The 22,488-nt window shown below is 47.8% G+C and overlaps 1 protein-coding gene across 4 annotated transcripts in view; it reads right to left on the reverse strand.

The window, feature by feature from the left end:
- The window catches only part of IGF1R (insulin like growth factor 1 receptor), a 300,057-nt gene that overhangs the window by 226,509 nt on the left and 51,060 nt on the right, over positions 1 to 22,488 (reverse strand). For all 4 annotated transcript variants that reach the window (XM_064569953.1, XM_064569955.1, XM_064569954.1 and 1 more), the window contains exon 2: positions 16,101 to 16,646. In XM_064569953.1, coding sequence (XP_064426023.1) covers positions 16,101 to 16,646 — 546 coding nt within the window. The remainder of the gene's footprint in view (positions 1 to 16,100; positions 16,647 to 22,488) is intronic.

A 22,488-nucleotide genomic window follows, 5' to 3' on the forward strand; every position in this document is an offset into this window, starting at 1 on the left:
ATACGTGGAAGCCATGCCAAGTGCACAATCGTCCCTCGCTGACCCACCTGGAGAGGGAGACGACCTCTCTGCTCCAGGAAACAAATTTCTGGGGCCCACACGGAAAATGGCCTCAACAAGGGAATCCAAAAAGTTGAGTTTCCTTAAAAAATCAGTCTTATAAGCGCATAGGTTTTGGTTCACAGGTGATTCTAATGGAATCATTTGGTTGGGGAAGGGGGGAGATGATACATGACACGAAAAGTTAATGGTTACCTGCTGTGGTTTGCTTTAGTCTATAAGTTCAAACGTTAGCTCGTGTGCGACAGCCATAACAAAATCCTAGAAGAAATGGAAATTTGGGGGCGTCTGGGTGGCTCAGTCGTTAAGCATCTGCCTTCGGCTCGGGTCACGATCCCGGGGTCCTGGGATCGAGCCCCGCATCGGGCTCCCTGCTCGGCGGGAAGCCTGCTTCTCCCTCTCCCACTCCCCCTGCTTGTGTTCCCTCTCTCGCTGTGTCTCTCTCTGTCAAATAAATAAAATATTAAAAAAAAAAAAGAAAGAAACGGAAATTTGTTTCTTGCCATTTTCTTGAAATATTAATCACTGATACAATTAACTGTGGATTGGCCTCAGGTGCTCCAAAGCTCTTTCAACCTGCTTATTAAATTTGCCCTCACTAGCATAATAAAAATTCTAGGAAACCTTGGGCTTCCTAGCATAGTACACAGGATGAGAGAATCACAGCCACTGAGCTCCAATCTCCTGGTCCACTTAATAAACAAAAAAATGTTAACAACATACATTTTAAAAAATCTAAGTGGCCTCATAAGATAGACATTGCAAGTCTTCCCACTACACGCGATGAAGGCTTCTGACAAGAGCTTAATGAGCTGTTAGCCGCGCATCTTCTGGGCCTGGTGAGTTTAGCTTCTCCCCCTACTACCACAGAGGTTGTACAAAGAGCAGTAAGCATCACGATCCGTGCTAAATGGAGCTGCCATACTCAAACATCTTCACCTTTACAGTCTGTAATCCAAGCCGCTCTATTAGCAGGCAGAAGAATCCTGGCTAGCTTCAAAACCCCCTCATCTTTCCATTACTTCAAATGACAACACTTCCCCACTACTGTCTTCGCATTAAGTACCAGGAGCTGAAAGATGCAATCAATTTAATATTTCTTTCTGCCCATTTACATTACTTATTTGTTTCAGCAGTTCCTCTTTGCCACAAATCCTTCCTTTGCCCATTCATGTCGGCATACTTAACATAGATTTAATATTTCTTCAGGCCAAAGAGTTGAGTTCTTTGACTGGAAGACAGAAGAGACAAGGAGAGAGGAAGGATGTCTGGAATCCCTTCATTCTCACGGACAGTTCCAGAGAATAATTCTCAATAAATTATCAAAAGCTTAGATCAGTACCCCCACGTTTCAGATCCAAAGTGGGGGGAAGAACGGGAGAAGCAACCAAAATGTACCGAGCCCATCCTGGTTTCAGACACTGTCAGTCCCTTTCCTGACTTTATTATCATAAAACTTGCTTGGTGGCCCTGTGGTGGAGCAGGGGGTCTAAACTAGACATGGACCCCAAGACCACATTTCATAAAAATCATGACATGAGTAACGAACCAAAAGGCCACCATGCAGAAACCAACTCAAGTCCTTTGAGGGCAAGAATCACATCTTCTACTTCTTACCTCCTATGGCACTTGGTGGACATGTTCCAGATTCGACTTAGAATCCTCCCACCCAGACAGGCAGGAAGAAACCCAGGAGTGCTGACTTCCAGCTCCTATCCTGACCCCTGCAAAGGCAATTTCTTTGTTCCCCCAAGCCTGAACATCTGGGAAATGCTAAGCCCTCTGAGAGGGAGTCTTTTTTTTTTTTAATCGGATTTAAAGTGGAAACCACCAGCTTCCCATCACCACCCCTGCCTCACCCATCAGACACATAAGGGATAGAGCTTCAAAAGTCTTTCCCCCCATAGAACAAAAGCTATGGGCAGTCGTTGGATAGATATGATATCTAAGACAAACAGGCTTTGGGCAGGTGGGAGCAGGGAAGAGGAGAAGCTGCTGGTTGGGACCTGAACTACCACTCAAATTTCTGTTTTTATGAAATAATATGCTCTACATTCCAAACGCCTTGGAAAGTTTTGGAGTGCAACCCATTTGCAAGTTGAGGGCCACATATACAATGCCAGGCAAATAGTATTGAGCAAGTGTAGACATCCTTAATGAAAGGTCTCGATTTCACTTGAGGCAAATATTCTTTCCATGCAAAGCCCCAAATAAGGAACTCTCCCCCTTCTCTGCCTCTCCTCCTCTTTTGGCCAAAATTCTGAAGTGCCTCTCATTACACAGCATAAATTGTCTAATCTCTTTCCTGTGGAATGTCATGTGCTTTATCTTATCTCATAACAAAATCACAAGTTTCTTTCATATTGCCTAGCATGGAACTTGCACTAAATAGACTAATCAACGGAAACAATGGAAACTTTGGCCAAGTAACAAAGGTGAAACCTGCACAGACATATTGAGACCTACTTAGGTGTTACTTATAGTTCAAACCTCTTCACCACCATCCCTTGCCACAGGAATGATATGTACGTAATATATTCTCTTTCACTTCATAATGACACTGGATGTCTATTGACAAGAATGGTAAGGAGGAGCAAGAGACCCAAAATAATTCGCAACTCAGCAGAGGTTAGGGACTCATCCAAACCATGTATGTGCACACACACTCTCCCACCTTCACTCCCACAATTGCTCTTAAACTCAACTGATAGTTGGTTCATTCATTCCAGCTAGAACTACTTCGGCCACCCCAAAAATATTTTATCGATCCCTTTGTAAAACTCCCGGACTAGAGTGATGCAAGATTATTGCCTAAAGTGCAAAACTGAACAGGTGCTCGTTCTCACACCTGCACTACCCTGAGTAGAGAATCCCAGTCTATGCATCCCTCACAACCCAGCCTCCCCATCTTCATGAGAGCCAAACTACTCAGATGCCACCCAGGGTCAAGCCCTTGTGGGAGATGGACTTGGACAGAATATCTTTTCCAGGGGCCTCCCTCTGGCTATGAGGGTACCAAACCGAAATTTATAAACAGGGCTCAAGTCCTAACCCACAAGTGGTTTATCATCTATTTGCAGAAAGACACAAATGGCGAGTAAACAAGGTTTTCTGAAACGTGTGAATACAGAAGGAAATGATCACTGACCAAAGAACACGGCAATGGCTCGATCGATACCAGCACACAAATGACCTGCAGGTACCTGAGCCATCCATAAGGGAGATGTGGGGAGGTCTCATGCAAGAGCGGACTTGAGTATAGCTTTGAAGAGCAAGAGGACGATGGTTAGGGAGAAACCATGAAGAACATGGCGATGTTTGCTCCAGCTGAAACTCGCCATATACATACACCAAAGCCAGATTGCCTAGAACCAAAATGCACAGCAAGACATGCCCAACTCTCCAACTACTGAGAAAGTATTTTCATTTCACTTGGATCATTCCAGAAGTGCTTCTGAGTCCAAAGCAACTCAGCAGTATCATGGCAGACATCAGTCACTTGCCATGATAGCAGGAAACTCTTGCTGGGCTATCAGTTTGCTCAGATTCTGGATGAGGGAAAGCTTACTTTAGTTGAAAAGAACGATTTAGATGAATTTAAATTCATTCAACATAATCGTGTTACATCGGTGTTTCTCAAAGTACTTATGAATAATTCACTTTGGTAACAGCAAAAGCCAGACCAGAATAAGTCACTTCAAAGATACAAGACTTAACATAAATCCTACTGATTTTCCTACCCTCAACGCCTTCTCTAACCACTTTTATTCCTTTCCACCCTATCGCTGAGCTGCTTTGCCAGCCTCCTATCCTACATCTGCTACTAGCTCATCAGAGCCTATGAATCACAGCCACCTCCTGGGACCCCACAGCCTACCAGTCACTAGTCCTGTCCCTGAGGGTGGGGCCCATTCAAAGAGCAGGTCAACTGCTTTATGCCTTTGCAAGTCGCGAATGTCTGTTTCCATCTCTCTAGCAGTGGTGACTGGCAACCAGGGCCAATGGATCCATCCTAGAGTCCCAACACCCTACTCTGCAACAATGGATCTCAGAGCTGGAAGGAAACTCAGGGCTCACTTGGTTCAACAGATGAGGAGACCAAGGAGCAGGGAGACTAAGTGGCTGGCTTCGGGCCACTGGGCTAAGGTGTAGTGGAGGAGGTCCAATCCATGCTTTCTCCAATAAATGATGATGCTCACGGGTACACAATTTTCATACAAACTCCATTTGACCGGGAGGCTGGGCTGTCCTCTTCTCCTTCTTGCCATTCAATTAGCCAGTCACCTGCCTCTCCAGTCTGCCTCCAGAGAGAAGGCACTGACCAAAGGTTTACATTTACTTTGATAGAGTGGAGGCATCTGAGACTGGAGTTCCAGGAGCGTGAAGAGCTGGTGTAGGAGAGTCCATGCCTCACACTTTTGAAAATGCCTGACGTACCCCAGGCTTGTTTACACACACAGAGTCTGAACTAGCTCATACTGAACGATTCACAAAAACCACTCACCTTTTATTGATTAGCTGAAGTGGGGTCTGAACACCATCCCAATTACCATTTCTCTCTAATGACCACTTAAATGCCTTCTCTGGCAGCTCTTCATCTACACTCTGAGGCTTTCCATGAACGCAGTGCCTGGCAAGATAGAACGGCAGCTATCCAGATGAACGGTGGGACCAAATCAAGTTGAGGGTCTGAAGTCCCCCACCCCTGCAGTGTTAACCTGAAATTCAGTGGATCTTCCTGGGGCATGAGAACGGGCAGAAGTTACAGTGAGGCATGGAGAGCTATCGCGGTGTGGCCATCGGTAAATCTAATGCCAAATTAATCCCGCGCAACAACTTTCTCTTGAAATAGTAGCATGTTAAGTTGGCTTTGCCTGTTTTACCAATTGTCCATCAATAAAACCTGCTTTACTTAAGCACCCCCACACGTTCACCCTCCTAGTCACCATCTCTGGCATCCAGTGACTTTTCCAAGGAGAGTTTTTTTTCCCCAACAAGCAAATATTTTTGAGCTACAGAAGCATTCTTCTGAGAAAATTATAATTCTCGGAATTCCATTCATAAACAACTACCATGTCAAGATCCTTCAAGCCATGACTGCCTGTGAGCCTAAAAAGAGGGCCAGAGATGAGGTGGCAGGTGGGGAAGCAGGGGGCAGGAAACCCAATGATCTCAGAAGATGACACCATGCCACCTGGACCATACCACCTAGCTGGTGCCACCTAAACCGTGCATGAAATTATAAAGAGGAAGTAAAGGGTATGCGATGTTGCATCCGGGCTTCTCTGTCCTTCCTTGTAGGTGGGAGAGAGGACAAGGAACATTTTCCACGACCTTGCTTAAGACCCGTTCCAAAGCTTCTTTGACGCAGTTACTCAAAACCCTTTAATGGAAGGACCTGTGTATTATAAAATAATCCAATCATTTCAAGTTCACTGAGGAAGAGAACAAAAAAATACATCCCTACATCCTGAGGGATAGTCTAAGAACCTACTAATATCATCTACTTGGCAAAGCCTAAGGGGCCATTCAGAGGTTAAGAAATCAGAACAGAAACATCATACTAGGTTGCAACTCCAGGAACAAAGCTCATCTCTTCTGGACCTAGGGATCTGCCTAGTTTTCATCTGTCTCCATATTACCACTAATACCTTCTGTGGGGGCAGAGGGGCGGGTCCTAACTCGAACACTATGGCTCCCCAGGAAGTGTTTCTAATAATACCAGGCTTCATCTTGCCTTTTTTTTGTATCGTAGGCTATTTGCTCCCCGATCTTCCTTTATTGTTTTCCCATTCCTTTTTGCTACTAAGCCCAACTCCCTGGTCTCGGCAGCTGCTAAAAACCATCCAAGCACTTTGCATCTATCTGGAAATCCAGAATGGTAGCCTCGGTTCATTGCTCTGCTGCCAAGGGCAGATGCATGCACATCACAGCTGGGCCATCCTCCCCAGAGGCCCCTGGGCACAGCGGGCTCGGGCCCAGGGGCTGCAGAGTTGGTCTGGCACACAGGATGCTGGGGCCTGCCCACACGGGCTCTGGCAACTACAACCTCACACGCTCCATCCAAGTCCCCTCTTTAGAACTTGCAAAAACAAAAGTAGAGGCAGCTACACACTGGGTCACTCTGCAGAGGCTTTGCACACAAGGCTACGAGTAGCAGGCCACACAGAGTCCCCAAACACGCCGCCTCTGTTCCCATCCCACGTGGATTCCGTAAAGAATGGCACGAAGAAAGGAGAGAGGGCCGGGTGGTTGTTTGTGACCGAGGCAAAGGAACAAAAAGTGACTTCTGTCCAATAATGAGATGAAACAGAAGCCGGGCTTCCAGGAGAGGGCCTGACATTCCTGCACAGCATTTTCCCACCCACCTGATCCCCTCGATCGGAAGGAAGAGCTAAGGGAGCACAGAGAGAGCCAGTGTTTGTTTCCTGCACTGGGGGCGAGAGCAGGGAAACGGAACAAAACAAAACAGCCAAAACAGGCAGGCACACACACACACACACACACACACACACCCTCCGCTAGCACGAAGTGGTATGCACGTGCAAGCACACACACACACCCTCTGCTAACACACACACACACACACCCTCTGCTAGCGCACGCACACACACGCACACACACACACCCTCTGCTAGAGGACGCACACACACACACACCCTCTGCTAACACACACACACACACCCTCCGCTAGCATGAAGTGGTATGCACGCGCAAACACACACACCCTCTGCTAACACACACACACACACACACCCTCCGCTAGCATGAAGTGGTATGCACGTGCAAACACACACACACACACCCTCTGCTAACACACACACACCCCCTCTGCTAGCGCACGCACACACACACACACCCTCTGCTAGAGGACGCACACACACACACACAACCCTCCGCTAGCATGAAGTGGTATGCACGCGCAAACACACACACACCCTCTGCTAGAGGACGCACACACACACACACCCTCTGCTAACACACACACACACACACCCTCTGCTAGCACACGCACACACAAGCACACACACACACCCTCTGCTAGAGGACGCACACACACACACCCTCCGCTAGCATGAAGTGGTATGCACGCGCAAACACACACACACCCTCTGCTAACACACACACACACCCTCCGCTAGCATGAAGTGGTATGCACGTGCAAGCACACACACACCCTCTGCTAACACACACACACACACACCCTCTGCTAGCGCACGCACACATACACACCCTCTGCTAGCATGAAGTGGTATGCACGTGCAAGCACACACACACACCCTCTGCTCACACACACACACACACCCTCTGCTAGAGGACGCACACACACACACACACCCTCTGCTAGCATGAAGTGGTATGCACGCACAAACACACACACACCCTCTGCTCACACACACACACACCCTCTGCTAGCGCACGTATACACACACACACACACACACACACACCCTCCGCTAGCATGAAGTGGTATGCACGCGCAAACACACACACACACCCTCTGCTCACACACACACACACACCCTCCGCTAGCATGAAGTGGTATGCACGCGCAAACACACACACACACCCTCTGCTAACACACACACACACACACACACACACCCGCTAGCATTATCCAAAGAAGAGAATAAACAGGCACATGCTCCAGCCTGGAGCAGATGGTTGGCTACCTTTACTATGTGAGACCGGCAGTTGTCACAAATAAAAATGTACATCCTTGTTATCTTTACCAAAAACTGCACCCACTGTATAACCACTTTACTGCTCTCTGCAAAAAAACACATTTAAAAAAAAGATAATATTTAATGTTAGTATCAAACAAGAATCTTATTGTTGATATTTCTTAATTCTTCCCAACACCAAGCTTGCAAGCAGAATCAATTCATGGGGTTTGATAACCAAATAAATAGAGTTTACGTGTAACTATAGAGACCCCACTGGCATCCTGATGTAGACATACGTACCTCACTGGATGTTCTTTAAAGATACAGCTTATCTGGACAGACACAAGAATTTGAACAATTTGGATTAAATTAGCAAGAACCACTCCTACACTATGCCATGCTATTTATGATAATTGAATTTTTGTAATTTAGAAAAAGCAATAGAGAAAAACCATTTAAGATATAGCAGTAAACAATCATGGTCAGTCCAGTTTAAGGCTCGGAATTCTAGATGGTCTCCCATGGCAGCTCCGAGATACTTTAACTTTTAAAGGACTAGCAATGGCTATCATTTCCCAAAAACCTACTACCAGCTAGGCAGTCTGTCTGGGACTTTACAAGTTCTGTACCTGCCCATCCCTGTTTCACAGATGGAAGAAGAGGTCTGGTGGCCCCCTTCCAGCACTTGGGAACACATGAGGCTGATGAATGGGGTCCTCTCAATTCACTGACTATTCTTAAACCTTTGCCATATGATACCACTTGTCCATACGGGAACGTGGTGGGTGGGTGGGTGTGTGTGTTTGTGTAGGGAAGCCTAGGTGGCTCAGTCAGTTAAGCTTCTGCCTTCGGCTCAGGTCATGATCCTGGGGTGCTGGGATTGAGTCCCACATCGGGCTCCTTGCTCAGCGGGCAGCCTGCTTCTCCCTCTGCCTACAGCTGCCCGTGTTTGTGTTCTCTCTCACACACACACACAAATAAATAAATAAAAATCTTTAAAAAAAATAAAATAAATAGATCCCGTTTTGTTCAAAATTACATTTTCTTGCAAATATCAATGTTAATATGCCACAATGGTCCACAGGGGGAAATCACAGGTGTAGGGCCACCTAAACGTGCTTGAAGACGAGTCAAACAGAGGTGGCAGGCATGTGATGGGAGCTGTGGTCTCCAGGGAATCCACACTATTGTCAAGGGTGGATACCCTTGGAATCTCAGGAGTGAGTCCTAGCCAGCCCCATGACATCCTAAATACTGCCGAACAGTGGCCAAGCGGATACTGCAGGAGCACACTCTTCCCTGGAGGGCCACGCCTCCTGCCAGAAGCCCTCATCACTCCCTGGCCTGAGATGACAACCATCTCCATCCACCAAGCTCTGGGACCTGCTCGGCTCCTGTGCCTGTTCCCACAGCGCAGTTCACACGGTTACGGGGCTCCGTGGGGAGCTATGTTTCCAAAGACTGAGAAGACAGGCCAGATACAGAATAGAACCCAGAATGGTCTAGATTTTGGATTTTGACCAGGGGCTCCTTCTTCCACATGGAAGGTTTCTAAATTGCTTCAACCCAGATTCCCAAGTTATGCACAGTGATAAACAGATGCCTGCTCTGTTTAATATCCTGTGTGTCACAGTCAGAAAGATTGCATCTCCTGCTACCAGCATTCCTGGAACACTGTGGCTGTCTCTCCTTTGCTCCCGGTCAGGGGAGCATTCCATCATAGGATGGTGCTCGGAGACCCCGCTTCCTACAGCCTGAGTCCCAGGAGTCACACTGTAGACTAGAAGGAGGTATGTTCCCAATTCATGGCTTCCCGCTTCACCACGAGCCAAACCTAACTTTTGAACCACCCTGTGTACTTGAGTTGAGCAATGCAATCTAGGACAAGGTTAGCCACAGGCCCACACAATCCACGTCATCCCCACTCTAATCAAGAATGTCACACTGCCATAAACACGAGAAAAAGCAAGACAGAAATATTAATATAACAAAAGAGACATTTTAGGAATAGGAAGAAATCAGGACAGTCTTAAAAGTAGGCCCAATTGGTAAGATCTGAAGGGACTCCAGATATTTCCAAATACCTAGAATTGCAAAAATCACCCTAGGAGAGTTATTCTGAAAGCCTTTTACTCTCAAAGATGAGATCCTTATTTAAAACAAAAAACTTCTGAAGGGAGCCCAGGAGAGCGACACCTTGATCAGGGGACAATTAGCCAAGAGCAAAGCCTTTCAGGAACCAGGCCCGAGAACTAAGAGACGGGGGGATGGGCTAGGAGGGGTTCCAGAGAGCCATGGACACAAACGGCTTCACCATCTTGGTAACAAGGGTCGACAGTCAGGGAGAACAGAATGTGATCTCCATGCTTGACTATAAAAGGCATAGAAATGAGGCCCAGGGGCATGTGACCCCCTTCTAAATAAAGATCACCCCCACACTGGGAGCAGCTGACCAGAGCAGGGGCCTTCCAGGGGAATCGAGACAAGCTCCTACCGACAACACAACACCAGAACCCGCTCGACGGATTGCCTTCTCGTCCACTGTCCATACGGCTGTCCCGGCTCCAGCTGGGAATGCAGGTCCCTCTCCTCATCTACCTGGGGCAGTCTGGAGGGCCGTAGCATGCAAGAACCTGGCGGCCGATCACACAGCATTTCACAGCAAGAAATACCCCTCCCTGGAAGCTTAAAACTTGAAGGCGGGAGGAGGAATTAAGAAGAAATAATGCATATCACATGCATGAGGTCTCAGAGACACTGTGCCCCTCACCTCACCCCAATCCAGCAGGCGATTTACAAACACTTAAACAAGCCCCCCACCTGTCCCTGGCAGGCCAGATGTACCAATCTCAAAGAAAATGAGGAAGAAATCTCTAAGAAAATGAAGAAGGGGAACCATTCCACTGTGAGAAGGATCTGATAAACAGGAACAGGAGAACCTGTGAGGGGGATTAAAAAAAAAAAAAAAAAAAGGTAGAATTGTCTTTTTTTATGCTACCTGCCTTCACCTGAAGTCCCCAATCTCATCAGTGAGGTGGCCACGAAATGTTTTCCTTTTGTCAATAAAGGGAGCCACTTACTGCCTCCTCACGCAAAGGCTCCAATCTGCTCTTTTCCTGGTTTCTCATTTGGAAGGCAGTGGGAAATGCAACAGACTCCGGGACCGCTGTTTCCAGTCAATGCCCTTTTAATTGAAATGAGGCTGTACCACCAGCAAAGCCTGTTTCCAACACAGCCAGGCTTGCCACCTTCACGCATTTCCTGGCAAAGACCAGGCCTTCCCACGGGCAGTAAAGTGATTTGAGTAGATCCCAAGCTGTTGGGTTAAGAAGTACTTGGAGACACTAAGTTTAGTAGTAAGTTTTAGATTTTTTTTTTTTTTTTTTGGTTTGTGGGGACAGGGGAGATCTCTAGATCTGCAACCAAGTACCAGAAAGCCCCAATGGCAAGCGAACCCCAGACACCACTTAGGCAATTCACTGGGCAGGAAGAGAACCACAAGTCCTGCCAGAGGATCCACCCCTGTTCCCTCCCTGTACAGGTCGGCCTTCAGCATGTAACTGCTGAAAAAAGTAACCAACAGCGCTACAGGCCACAGCTCAACTTTTAAAATGATCCCCGTATTTCTCCACCATCTTTGGCCTTGAATCACTCTGACAAGGGCAGGAGAGAAAGGAGCCACTGCCGGCCACGGCTGACCCTCCCTGCCAGTGAAGAGCTGGAGACGGTTTTGGTGACAGCGCTCCTGGGTAGCAAGGACCGACCGGGAAGATTACACAAGAAACATCCGCATTTCACAAGCCTTGAATCTTTTGGCTTGCCGAGGACTGTCATTACACACTGATCTCTGCTCAAGGGGGGAAAGAGATCTTCCTGACCATAAATCTTTCACAAAGCAGGTGCCGCACTTGCCCCTGGGGTGACAGCCACGCTCTCCAAGACTCGGAGAGCACGCCCAGAATTTACTCGGCGGTGCAGAAAGGGCCGCTGCCAGGTTTCTCTGCGGCAAGAAACAGCCCACCGGAGTCTGCAGAGTCCCAGAGTCCTCCGCCAACGGACACGGAGTCTGCCGGTGGGGGTGGCCAGCTGGGCAGCCCAGAAGCACCATCACGGGCCAAGGATACTGCAGGCAGAAGGCAGGGAGGTAGCTTGTCGGGGGCATGGCCCAGTTTCATGACAGCTCATGGGCTCCTACTACAGGATTTGGGGGGTGGGGTCGCTATCAGTCAGAGTGTAGGTTAGGGAGCTCACTGGGCCCAGGCACAGGTGCGAGGAGGCTGGAGAGAGGCCATGTCACTGAAAGGACAGCAGGGGATAGCAGATTTGAGAAACATTTGGGACAGAAAGGGCTTGTCGTTCAATTGGAGGAGGAAGCATCCAGAGGACCCCTAAGTCTCTCACATGGGAGCGGGAAGCACAGGAATGCTGCCCCTGCAGGGGCGGGGGAGGGGGACACAAGAAAAACAACGGGTACAAGTGAGGAGACAGAGAAGCCCGGCAGACACTGAGACGCACACGGTTGTGTGCACGGGAATGGATTTGTGGGTCTGGGGCTCACAAAGAGGTCCAGGTTGGAGATGATATTTGCAGGCCAGGTGCAGACAGAAGGATGCAGAAGCACCAGAAGGGACATCCTGGGAGAACAAGGACAGTGAAAGGGGGCCTAGGATGGAAGACTGGAGACCGCCAGGTATCAAAGACTCAACCAAGGAAAAGGAGCCAGCGAAGAAACAGCTGTAGGGACAGGGAGAGAAGGGCTAGCCGCGGGCAGGGGAGGAGGGCTCACCAGCGCCGAATGTCAGGGATACCAGTTACATTTTTACTGCAAGGAAAATGCTGTACACAACTTTTTTAAGGGTCAGTCACTTTTTAGGAGTTAACTCAAGCCTCAATAAAACCACCCCTCCAGGGGCGCCTGGGTGGCTCAGTCGGTGAAGCGTCTGCCTTCAGCTCGGGTCATGATTCCGGGGTCCTGGGATAGAGCCCCGCATTGGGGTCCTTGCTCAGGAGGGAATCTGCTCCTCCCTCTCCCTCTGCCCCTCCGCCCTGCTCATGCTCTCTAATTTAAATAAATAAACAAAACCATCCCTCCAAGTCATAAGACAACAGAGAAATACAAAATGTACAGGGAACCCATAAAGTCATCATTTCCTTAATGGGGCTATGAAGCTGCCTGCCACCACACAGTCATGATAGAAAAGAAGGAGTTTGAGGGAGAGCATCAAGTAAAAACTGCATAGCGGCACTCCATAATTGAGTGTTTCTCCGTTATGTCAAAAATTTCACACACATCCTTGATCTGACGTAGCTCTCCAGATGCTCTCCCTCCTTCCGTAGGCAGCCCTGTGAAGAACAACTGAATGGGATTCTTCCACACTTCATCATTTTAAATGGCCACCTTAATGCCATGTGCCCTTCACCTGGCTCCTTGAACAGTTCGTCAGCATCCTGCTGGAGAGGGGTAGGAACATCACAGTACTGCAGTGCTCAGCGAGAGACATAATGGGGAGGAGAATGCATGGCCATAGGGGGAATAGGGGGAGTACTCTAAAGAGAATGTGAGCCCCACCTGTAATTTCAAATGCTCTAGTAGCCGCATGAAAAAAAAGAAACAGGTGAGGGGCGCATGGGTGGCTCAGTCAGTTAAGCGGCTGCCTTCTGCTCAGGTCATGATCCCAGGGTCCTGGGATCTAGTCCCACATCGGGCTCCTTGCTCAGTGGGGAGCCTGAGTCTCCCTCTCCCTCTGCCTGCCGCTCGGCCTACTTGTGCTGTCAAATAAAAAAAAAAAATCTTAAAAAAAATAAAAACAGGTGAAATTAATTTAATAACATAGCTTACTTAACCTAGTAGGTCCAAATAATTATCATTTCAAGACAGAGTCAATATACGAACTATTAAGGAGATACCTTATTTCTTCTCCCCTCCTACTACTTCTTTGAAATCCAGTGTATTTTGCACTTAAAGCGAATCTCAATTTGCACCAGACCACAGTTCAAGCATGCAGTAAGCCACATGTGGCTAGTGGCTGCCACACCACCCAGCTCAAGTCTAAAGGGACTCGATGTAAAGGGAGAGTTCCAATTCAATGGGAAAATCTCTAAGAAACCTGCCCATGCTGGAGTTTTCCTGAAACTCCGAGATGAAGGGACGACAGTTTCCTTGAACGCTGTTCGTAATTTTCAATAAATACTCCCTTGTAAAATCTCAGAAAAACGTCAGCAGGGCTGAGACAACTGGCAGGGGAGAAGGCTGCAGGGTGTGGCCTTGGGGAAGCAGGTGTCCAGCCAACAGGCCTGTCCGCATCAGCCATACCAGCACCAAGGCCCAGTTTCTAATAACCCTTTCTTCTGGGTTTTTTTCCTTTTTTTTCTGTTTCTTCTGGTGTTTTTCCTTTTTTTTTTTTTTTTTTTTAATACTCCAAGAGCCCTCTGAGAAAGGCAGGATCTCTCCCAGATGAAGAAACAGAGGGCCAGGCAATTTAAATTACTTGCTCATTCCTGGTCGCAGCTACCAGACCTGGACTCAGAACCCAGGCCTCTCCTCTGTTCCCGGCTTCTTCAACAACCAGCTGGTCAGAAACAGCCAAAAATCCACAGTGAGGCCAAAGTAAATATCATCTGAATCACTGAACAAGTGGCCACCTAATGACATTTTAAATAACACCTCCCTTTTGTATAGAGCTTATGAGTTTCCAAAGCGTTTTGTGCACACGTTTGGTTGCCACTAAGGAATGATATGGGACTGCCCAAAGGAACATTCTAAAGATGCCCAACTCCGGCCCAGAAGGACTGGCTGGTCCAAGGTCACCCAGGCCACTTAATACCGCATCCAACATCTTCCTTCCCACTATACACAATGCCTCCCCGATGACGCCGTTTTCTTTTAAAATAAAATTTTAAAATGACAAGACTACTTAAAAAAGGTATTTTTGTTGTTTTCTCAAAACCAGTGGGTAACCTAATGATACGGTACAGTTTTAATCAATCACAAATGGGACTTTAGTACAGCACCTTCCTCCAACCCGAGCCAACAGGGACTCTTCGAGAGGCCTGAGGGCGTTCTTGGACATCCAACATCCTGGTTACAGCAAACGAGGAGACCCCTTCCCCTATTAATCAAATGTTCACGGACACACCCGTGGAATGATAGCATAAAAGTGTGTGCTGGGTCAAAGAAACCATCCTTTTCCCGGCTTCCACCCTGGCTGGACAGAAAGAACAGCTACCTGTGGGGTCTGGCCTTTGATTTGTTTATTTTATACACTTCATGGTTTAGGCAAGCCTACCAATTTGGGATTCCTTGGCTCTTCATGACTAGCTAGAATACATGAGCTCCTTGGGTCTTTAACTGGGCCAACCATTAAATAATAGCTATTTATAGCTACCACACTGACTTCTAAACCAGGGAGAAGAACCTTCCTGGCCGACATACCTAAATGTTGCTGAAAGCAACACGGCAAAGGCCCAGGCTTGCCTTTTAATACCAAACAACCTCGGTCTCCAGGTAACTGATCACAATAATTCAAGAGTTTGGTTATACTCAAGAGAAAAATAAGCCTGTTGTCGATAAATAAGCAGCTTCAAAACATCACCCCAGACCCTGGAGAGCAGTGAACACATTTCAAAATTCTTTCACTAGGCGATTTCAGGAGATCTGGACAACTCTTTGGAGGAAAAAGGTAGAAAAACAGGAAATGGAAGCCTGGGTGTAAAAATGCACCCACTACACAGCTACTTGCAGGTACAGCCTGATTCGGGGATTCCTGGAAACCGGGCCAGGTCTCTCCCGCCTTGGCGAGGTGCTCCATCATAAACCGGCACACCTCAGCATCATGATCATCCCTGGGGACCAAGGATGGGGTGCAAAGTCCCCACTTTCACAGCATGTGATCGCATTTTGACTTTCCCTTAATGCAACCGTATTCCAAGTAGGTTCATATTAAGGAAGTCCCACCATACCAGAAAAACATCTTTTCCCGCAAAGGATGAACGAGTCGATACATAAGCAGCCCCTGACTGCTGGGACTGAGGCACCTCCAAAGCACACCAGGTCAGCTTTTGCATCAGAATCCAAAGCTCAAGGGCAGCAAACTCCTGGCCCAGAGAGGTGGTGGATTATTTCTAGGACACGACGTGGAGGCTCTTGACGGCAGCCACGCCTCAGTCCTGCATTCCCTGAGCTCCCCGGATGCAAAAGGAAGCCAACCAAGACCCCCGCCTGCAGCCCGCGGGTGGCCTCACTCTCAGTGCAACACAACCACACCCTCCCAGCAGAACCCCCAGCGGAAGCGCGCGTTCGGAAGAGGAGGGGGGGCGAGGGAGAGCAGGAGGGGAAAGAGCAGCAGAAGGAAGCCCCAACAGCGTCATCCTTACTTTTCTGGCAACGGTTTGTAGTCCAGCAACGATAGTTGTACTCATTGTTGATGGTTGTCTTCTCGCACAAGGGCTTCTCCTCCATTGTCCCCGGACACAGGTCCCCGCATTCCTTTGGGGGTTTGTTGCCCACGATGTAGTTATTGGACACGGCATCCAGGATCAGGGACCAGTCCACCGTGGAGAGGTAACAGAGGTCAGCATTCTTCTCAATCCTGATGGCCCCCCGAGTAATGTTCCTCAGATTGTAAAGCCCAATATCCTTGAGATTGGTCATCTCAAAGATGACCAGGGCGTAGTTGTAGAAGAGCTTCCAGCCGCGGATGACCGTGAGGTTCGGGAAGAGGTCCCCGAGGCTCTCGAGGCCGGCCACGCGGAACAGCAGCAGGTACTCGGTGATGACCGTGAGCTTGGGGAAGCGGTAGCTGCGGTAGTCCTCTGCCTTGGAGATGAGCAGGATGTGGAGGTAGCCCTCGATCACCGTGCAGTTCTCCAGACGCTTCAGCTGCTGATAGTCGTTGCGGATGTCGATGCCCGGCCCACAGACTGAGGGGAGACAAGAGGGCAAGGGCGGGACATGTCTGAGTTACAAGGAAATCGTTTTTAGAACTATTTCCCAACCCACAATATGGCCAGTTTTCAGGACACCTATAGTATTATGATGAAGGAAAGAAGACTCCGTTCTTCGCTGCAGACTAACGTTAGGTATCTAGGCTGTCAGGTGCCATTCACGAAGTGTCTACACTGGGCCAGATGTCGTGAAACACACTCAGTGACCACAGGAGATGTCATCCCCATCCTACTTATGTGTAAACCACAGCTTAGAGCCCAGGGTCACACAGGAGCACGGACGGAGTCAAGGTTACACAGTCAAGGCTCCACAGCTGCCAGGATGCAAACTCCCCATGCCTCCTGCACAGCCCCGGTGCCCAAGTCTGAACCAACAACTCAGCAGCCAAGACACAACAACTTACTACTGCATCCAGCCTCAAGGACACCGAGCAATAACGTCTACACTGGAGAACCGTCACCGTGACTTACAAAGTAGGGACCCAAAGAAGCAAGTTCTCACGTTTCTCGCTACCATCTGACACGAGCCAGGTGGCCTTGTGTTCTTCCCCAAAACAGTATGAATATAGATACAAAGCCTAATTTAACAGAAAGACAAGAATGTGTGATTTCTATGAATAAAAGAGGTATGCCATCTCAACTTCGATAAAATATTTTATTAAGAAAACAAGCTTCCTATAGAAAGGTTTGGTAAAAGATAGCAAAAAAAGACAGTAAAAATCATCAATATCTCAGCATCCAAAGATAATCACTATTGGGGCACCTGGGTGGCTCAGTTGGTTAAGCGACTGCCTTCAGCTCAGGTCATGATCCTGGAGTCCCAGGATCGAGTCCCACATCGGGCTCCCTGCTCGGCAGGGAGTCTGCTTCTCCCTCTGACCCTCCTCCCTCTCGTGCTCTCTCTCATTCTCTCTCTCGCAAATAAAAAAAAATAATAATAAAATAAATAAATAAGATAATCACTATTAACAGTGTCTGTACCACTGATCCTTTCTCTAGAAGTAATTTAATTAAGGTAAAGGAAGTCAGACAAGAATATCTTCCTGCACTTAATATAAATATTTTACCAAGTCAATAAATGTCCTTCTACGTTACCACTTTAAGGAGATCGTAATTCTAGGGTACGAATATCCACCATGAGTTCTCTTATTTTTTTTTTTAATTTTTTTTATTTGAGAGAGAGAGAGAAAGCATGAGCAGGAGGAGGAGCAGAGGGAGAAGGGGAGGGAGATCATCTCCGGCTGACTCCGCACTTAGTGCAGAGTCCAACGCGGGGCTCGATCCCATGACCCAGAGATCATGACCTGAGCCGAAACCAAGAGTCAGACGCTCAACGACTGAACCACCCAGGCGCCCCTAGTTCTTTTATTTTTTTAAACCAATCCCCTATCGTTGGATATTTAGTTTTTCACATCATAAACACCACTCCAGTGAACATTCTCAGCAAATATCCAAGACTATTTTCTTGGGATAAATCTCTAGAAGTAGAATTGCTGGACCAAGGCATCTGCAGATTTGAAGAGCTTTTGATACAACAGGCTCAATACTGGAAATTTTATTTTTTAAAATACTAGACATGTCCACAGACACAAACCTTGGTTAATATCCTTTCTTATGATTTAATAATCTCAAGCCTTCCATTAAAACTTCTCAGAGTCAAGTTTTCTGATTGATGTAATTCATTAATTTCTGGAGCACGCAACATGTATGATGCTGTAAGAGATGCAAAGACGCCAGGTCTGCCCTCTGAAGAGGCTCGTGGTGAAGGCCAGGAGCTAAGACCCATGACAAACAATCTCCGTATGAGGCAGAAGGTGGTCAGTGCACACTGAAAATCCACTCTAGATGTGAATGGAACTAAGCAGGACAGACAGGGGGTAGCCTTGGAGATTCCTGCAGAGAGAAGGTCCTTTCTATTGCAGCACCCAGGAAAGCTCTACACGTGCCCTGGCTCCTGTAAGATGGGTGGGATTTAAAACTTGGGTATTAAGGGGCCCCTGGGTGGCTCAGTTGGTTAAGCATCTGCCTTCAGCTCAGGTCATGATCCCTGGGTCCTGGGATCAAGCCCCGCATCGGCTCCCTGCTCAGCAGGAAGTCTGCTTCTCCTTCCAACCCTCCCCCCTCTCGTGCTCTCTCTTACACTCTGTCTCAAATAAATAAATAAATAAATATCATTAAAAAAAAATAAAACTGGGTATTAACATTCCAGAGGCCAGAGGAAAGGGAGAACAAGATATATTCGAGGGACAGCAATGCTGATGGCCAGGGATGTAGAGAAGAGCAGAGGAAATGAGTTTGGTAGAGTCCAAGTCATAAAAGGTCACAGGTGGGGATGGAAACTTTCATCTCAGAAATAAGCCCCCTCTCAAGACTTGAGTGTGAGAGAAGTCCAAGGGAGGCCTTTTTTGGAGGAATATTCTGGTATATAAGACAATATAAGACAGAATCAAAGTGGAGCAGGTGAGGGAAAAGGGGAGAAAGGTCCAGCAGGGCTTAGAGCCATCGACAAGAAATGGACAGAGAATGGCAGGCAGGGGATGGGGTCCGGGGAACCCAAGAGCTGAGGAGCAGGCCAGGCTTGAGAACCTAGAACCTGAAACCTCATTTGGTCCAATTCCCTTCTTTTACTGGTAAGAAAATGAAGCCTCTACAACAGAGAAGAGAATGGGAGAAACCGGCACTCTTAAGAAGCTCTGAGAACATTCCATGCCGGACAAAGGCTGTGAAGGAAGCTTTGTTTCATTTTGTTTCACCTCATGTAATGCTTTCAATAGTACCTCACACTACGTAATATCATCGCCACTTTGAAGGTGAGGTAGCAGATTTGGAGAAGTGAAGCCATCCTTCACAGTAAAACTTGACACATGGTTTCTGGATAGTCCCAGCTCTTAGCATCCTCACCAACTGGTTACCTCCAAACCACTCCAATGACGCTTCTGCCCCAATCATGATACCGAACCACTCTTTGCAAAGCCCCTGATAACATTATCCAAGCCAATGACCGGTCCCTGTCCTCATGTGACTTGACCCTTTCAGCCACTTGACATTGCCTCCTTCTCGAGGCCTCTCTGATTCCACACACCACTTGCCCCTCTTCTCCTACCTGACCTCTAAATGCTGACCTCTGGCCTCAGCCTCCCCCTCTCGGTCCTCTCATGTGGACAAGTGCCACCCATACCCTGGATGATTGTCAAACGCATGTCATTGGCAGCTCTAGAGTTGCACATCCGTCTGCCTACTCAACATCTCCATTTAGGCGTCTATAACTCACTCTCTTCCCCCACAAAATCCACCTCCTGCGCTTGGTCGGTGACCCTCCCATTCTCTGAATTGCACGTGTCGAAAATCAAAGGGTCATTCCTGATTGTCGTCTCCCCTTACACTGCACATACCCAGTCGTCTTGGGCCTTGTGCTAACCGCAGTGTCAGACAGAGAGGAACACGCTTTATGTTCTCACTTACACGTAGAATCGAAAAAAGCCAAATGCATAGAAAGATGAGTTAGAATGGTAGTTGTCAGGGGCTGGGAGGTGGGGGAAATGGGGAGGTGTTGGTCAAAGGGTACAAACTCTTAGCTCGAAGATAAATAAGATCTAGGGATCTAAGGCACAGCGTGGTGACTAGAATTGACAATACGGTATTCTTGGAAGTTGTTAGAGTAGTAGATCTTAAATGTTATCTCCACACACACACAAATTATACTGATGTAAGAGGATGGAGGTGTTAACGAACTTTATTGTGGTAATCATTTTGCAAAATATACATGTATCTAATCATCACATTGTACACCTTAAACTTAAATACATAAACGCTAATAATATCTCAGAAAAGCTGAAAAAAGAGTCCTCTTGGCTCCAGCTTCCAAGCCTGTGGGGAGCTCCCCTGGGGGAGCTGACGCCCCACTTCTTCAGGTCACTGTTCCCCGACCGGCCTGTTCACTTCCCTCCCAGTGCATGTCTGCCCTCCTCTGGCCCTCTTCTCAGCCCGGGGTCTTTCCCTCTGGTCTCTCCCCCTGCAGTGTCGGCTCCAGGAGGAGGGAGAATTATTGTCAGTCTCCCCCACAAAGATGCCCCCAGGGCCTGAAGCAGTACTTGGTGCCTGGTGTGCACACCATTAATTCACATGTAGAATGAATGGATTGCACCACAATCTCTACTGCTCGAACCCTGACCTGAGCCACTGTCATCTTTAGCCTCGTCTACAGCAACACCTTCCCCATGGTCCAGCCTCTGTCCCCCAGTCCGTCCCTGACCCAGCACCACTCCAAAGGGGCTCATCCCTATCAACTTCTACCTCAGCTGCTAGAATGTTCTTGCTTCGCACACTGCGGCCCCCAAGCGCCTTCTCTCCTCATTCCCCTGCTGTCTGAGGTGGCTTCCCCAGTCACATGGATGCCCCCCCATTCTCATCCCATGGCTCTGCATTCTGTCACCTCATCAGAGCTTTGAGAGTTCCCCTCAGCTGCACCCCCCCATCTCCCTATTTTACCATTTTCATAGCACTTTTCACGTGTGAAAAGTGTCAGGACCTGAAAGGATATATGAGTTGAATGATCACTGTCTATTACCCTCACTGAAATCAGAGGCTCTGTATTGTTTGTTTTCTGCCTGTCTCTCATGCCGAACATCCGGGCATACAGCAGCTTCTGTAAAGACGTGCTGCCTGACTGGGGCCAAGGTGAGCCTAAGGTGGAATGGAGAGAATAAAGCATCTATCAGATATTTGCCACCAGAGTACTCTCAAAACCAAGAAATATCACCCAATGATGGCTTCAGGTCAGTGACTCATTGTGGAAGTCTCTTTTACTTTTGTACTATTCATGTTTTCCTAGGCCCAGCCTAAAGTTTTATATTCCTGCTGTGTCATCAGAAATTAAGTATATTAGTTTGCTCTTAAATGATAAACAGAAGTTTTCTACAGAGGATCACTTGGATGCAATCTCTTATTGCATCCAATGTGTGTTTGATCACATTGTAAGGCGTTAGGGCAACAACTGTTTGCTATCCTTTCCCACAGACCAGAAAATTCAATACCCAGTGAAAGAGCAAGAAGACTCATAACCAAAGTTTGCCAAACTTTTATACTGTAATCAAAACAGACACTAGGAAAGAATCGGCTGTCCTCTGTCTCCCACTCCCCGGCCTATGCAGACCACTCAGTTAACAAGCCCCAGAGCTGGAATGGATGGATTCTTCAAGTGAAAGAACTGCCTCCACACTGGACACTTTCCCCCATTCAGAGAAGAAAAGAAAAAAAAAAGTAGGAAGAAACTAACCACTTATTCCTGAAGAGAAGACAAGCCCAAGCCACAAAGTGCGAGGCAGGACCCGGCCACCAGCTGTTTTGGATTCTGTAAGTGATACCGTCGGCCTTTGGGGTATTTTGTGATAGGAACAGAAAAAGGAAAACCCAGCTGGACCAGGAATGATAACATAGTGTTCAAAAGGCACAAGCCACAAACAGGAAAGAGAATACAACATGCTTCATCGGTGCCGTGAAATAATACAAGCACTGAGGGAGTAAATATTCCACACAGCGCATGAAAGAGAGACACGCCCTTGCTACTACTCACTGATGATTAAAAGGAAATTGCAAAACACTGTTTTTCCCTTTTCAAAGCAACAGATACCCAAAAAACTCGACTTTAAGAAAGTCGAGTCTCTGTCATCTTTAGCCTCGTCTACAGCAACACCTTCCCCATGGTCCAGCCTCTGTCCCCCAGTCCGTCCCTAGGTGGCTCAGTCAGTTAAGTGTCTGCCTTCGGCTCAGGCCATGGTCCCAGGGCCCTGCGATCGAGCCCCACAGATCTCTGGAATGT

The sequence above is a fragment of the Mirounga angustirostris genome, unplaced genomic scaffold, assembly GCF_029215605.1.
Source record: "Mirounga angustirostris isolate CCGP_5_RB_7025 unplaced genomic scaffold, mMirAng1.0.hap1 SCAF_9, whole genome shotgun sequence".
Classification (NCBI taxonomy): domain Eukaryota; kingdom Metazoa; phylum Chordata; class Mammalia; order Carnivora; family Phocidae; genus Mirounga; species Mirounga angustirostris.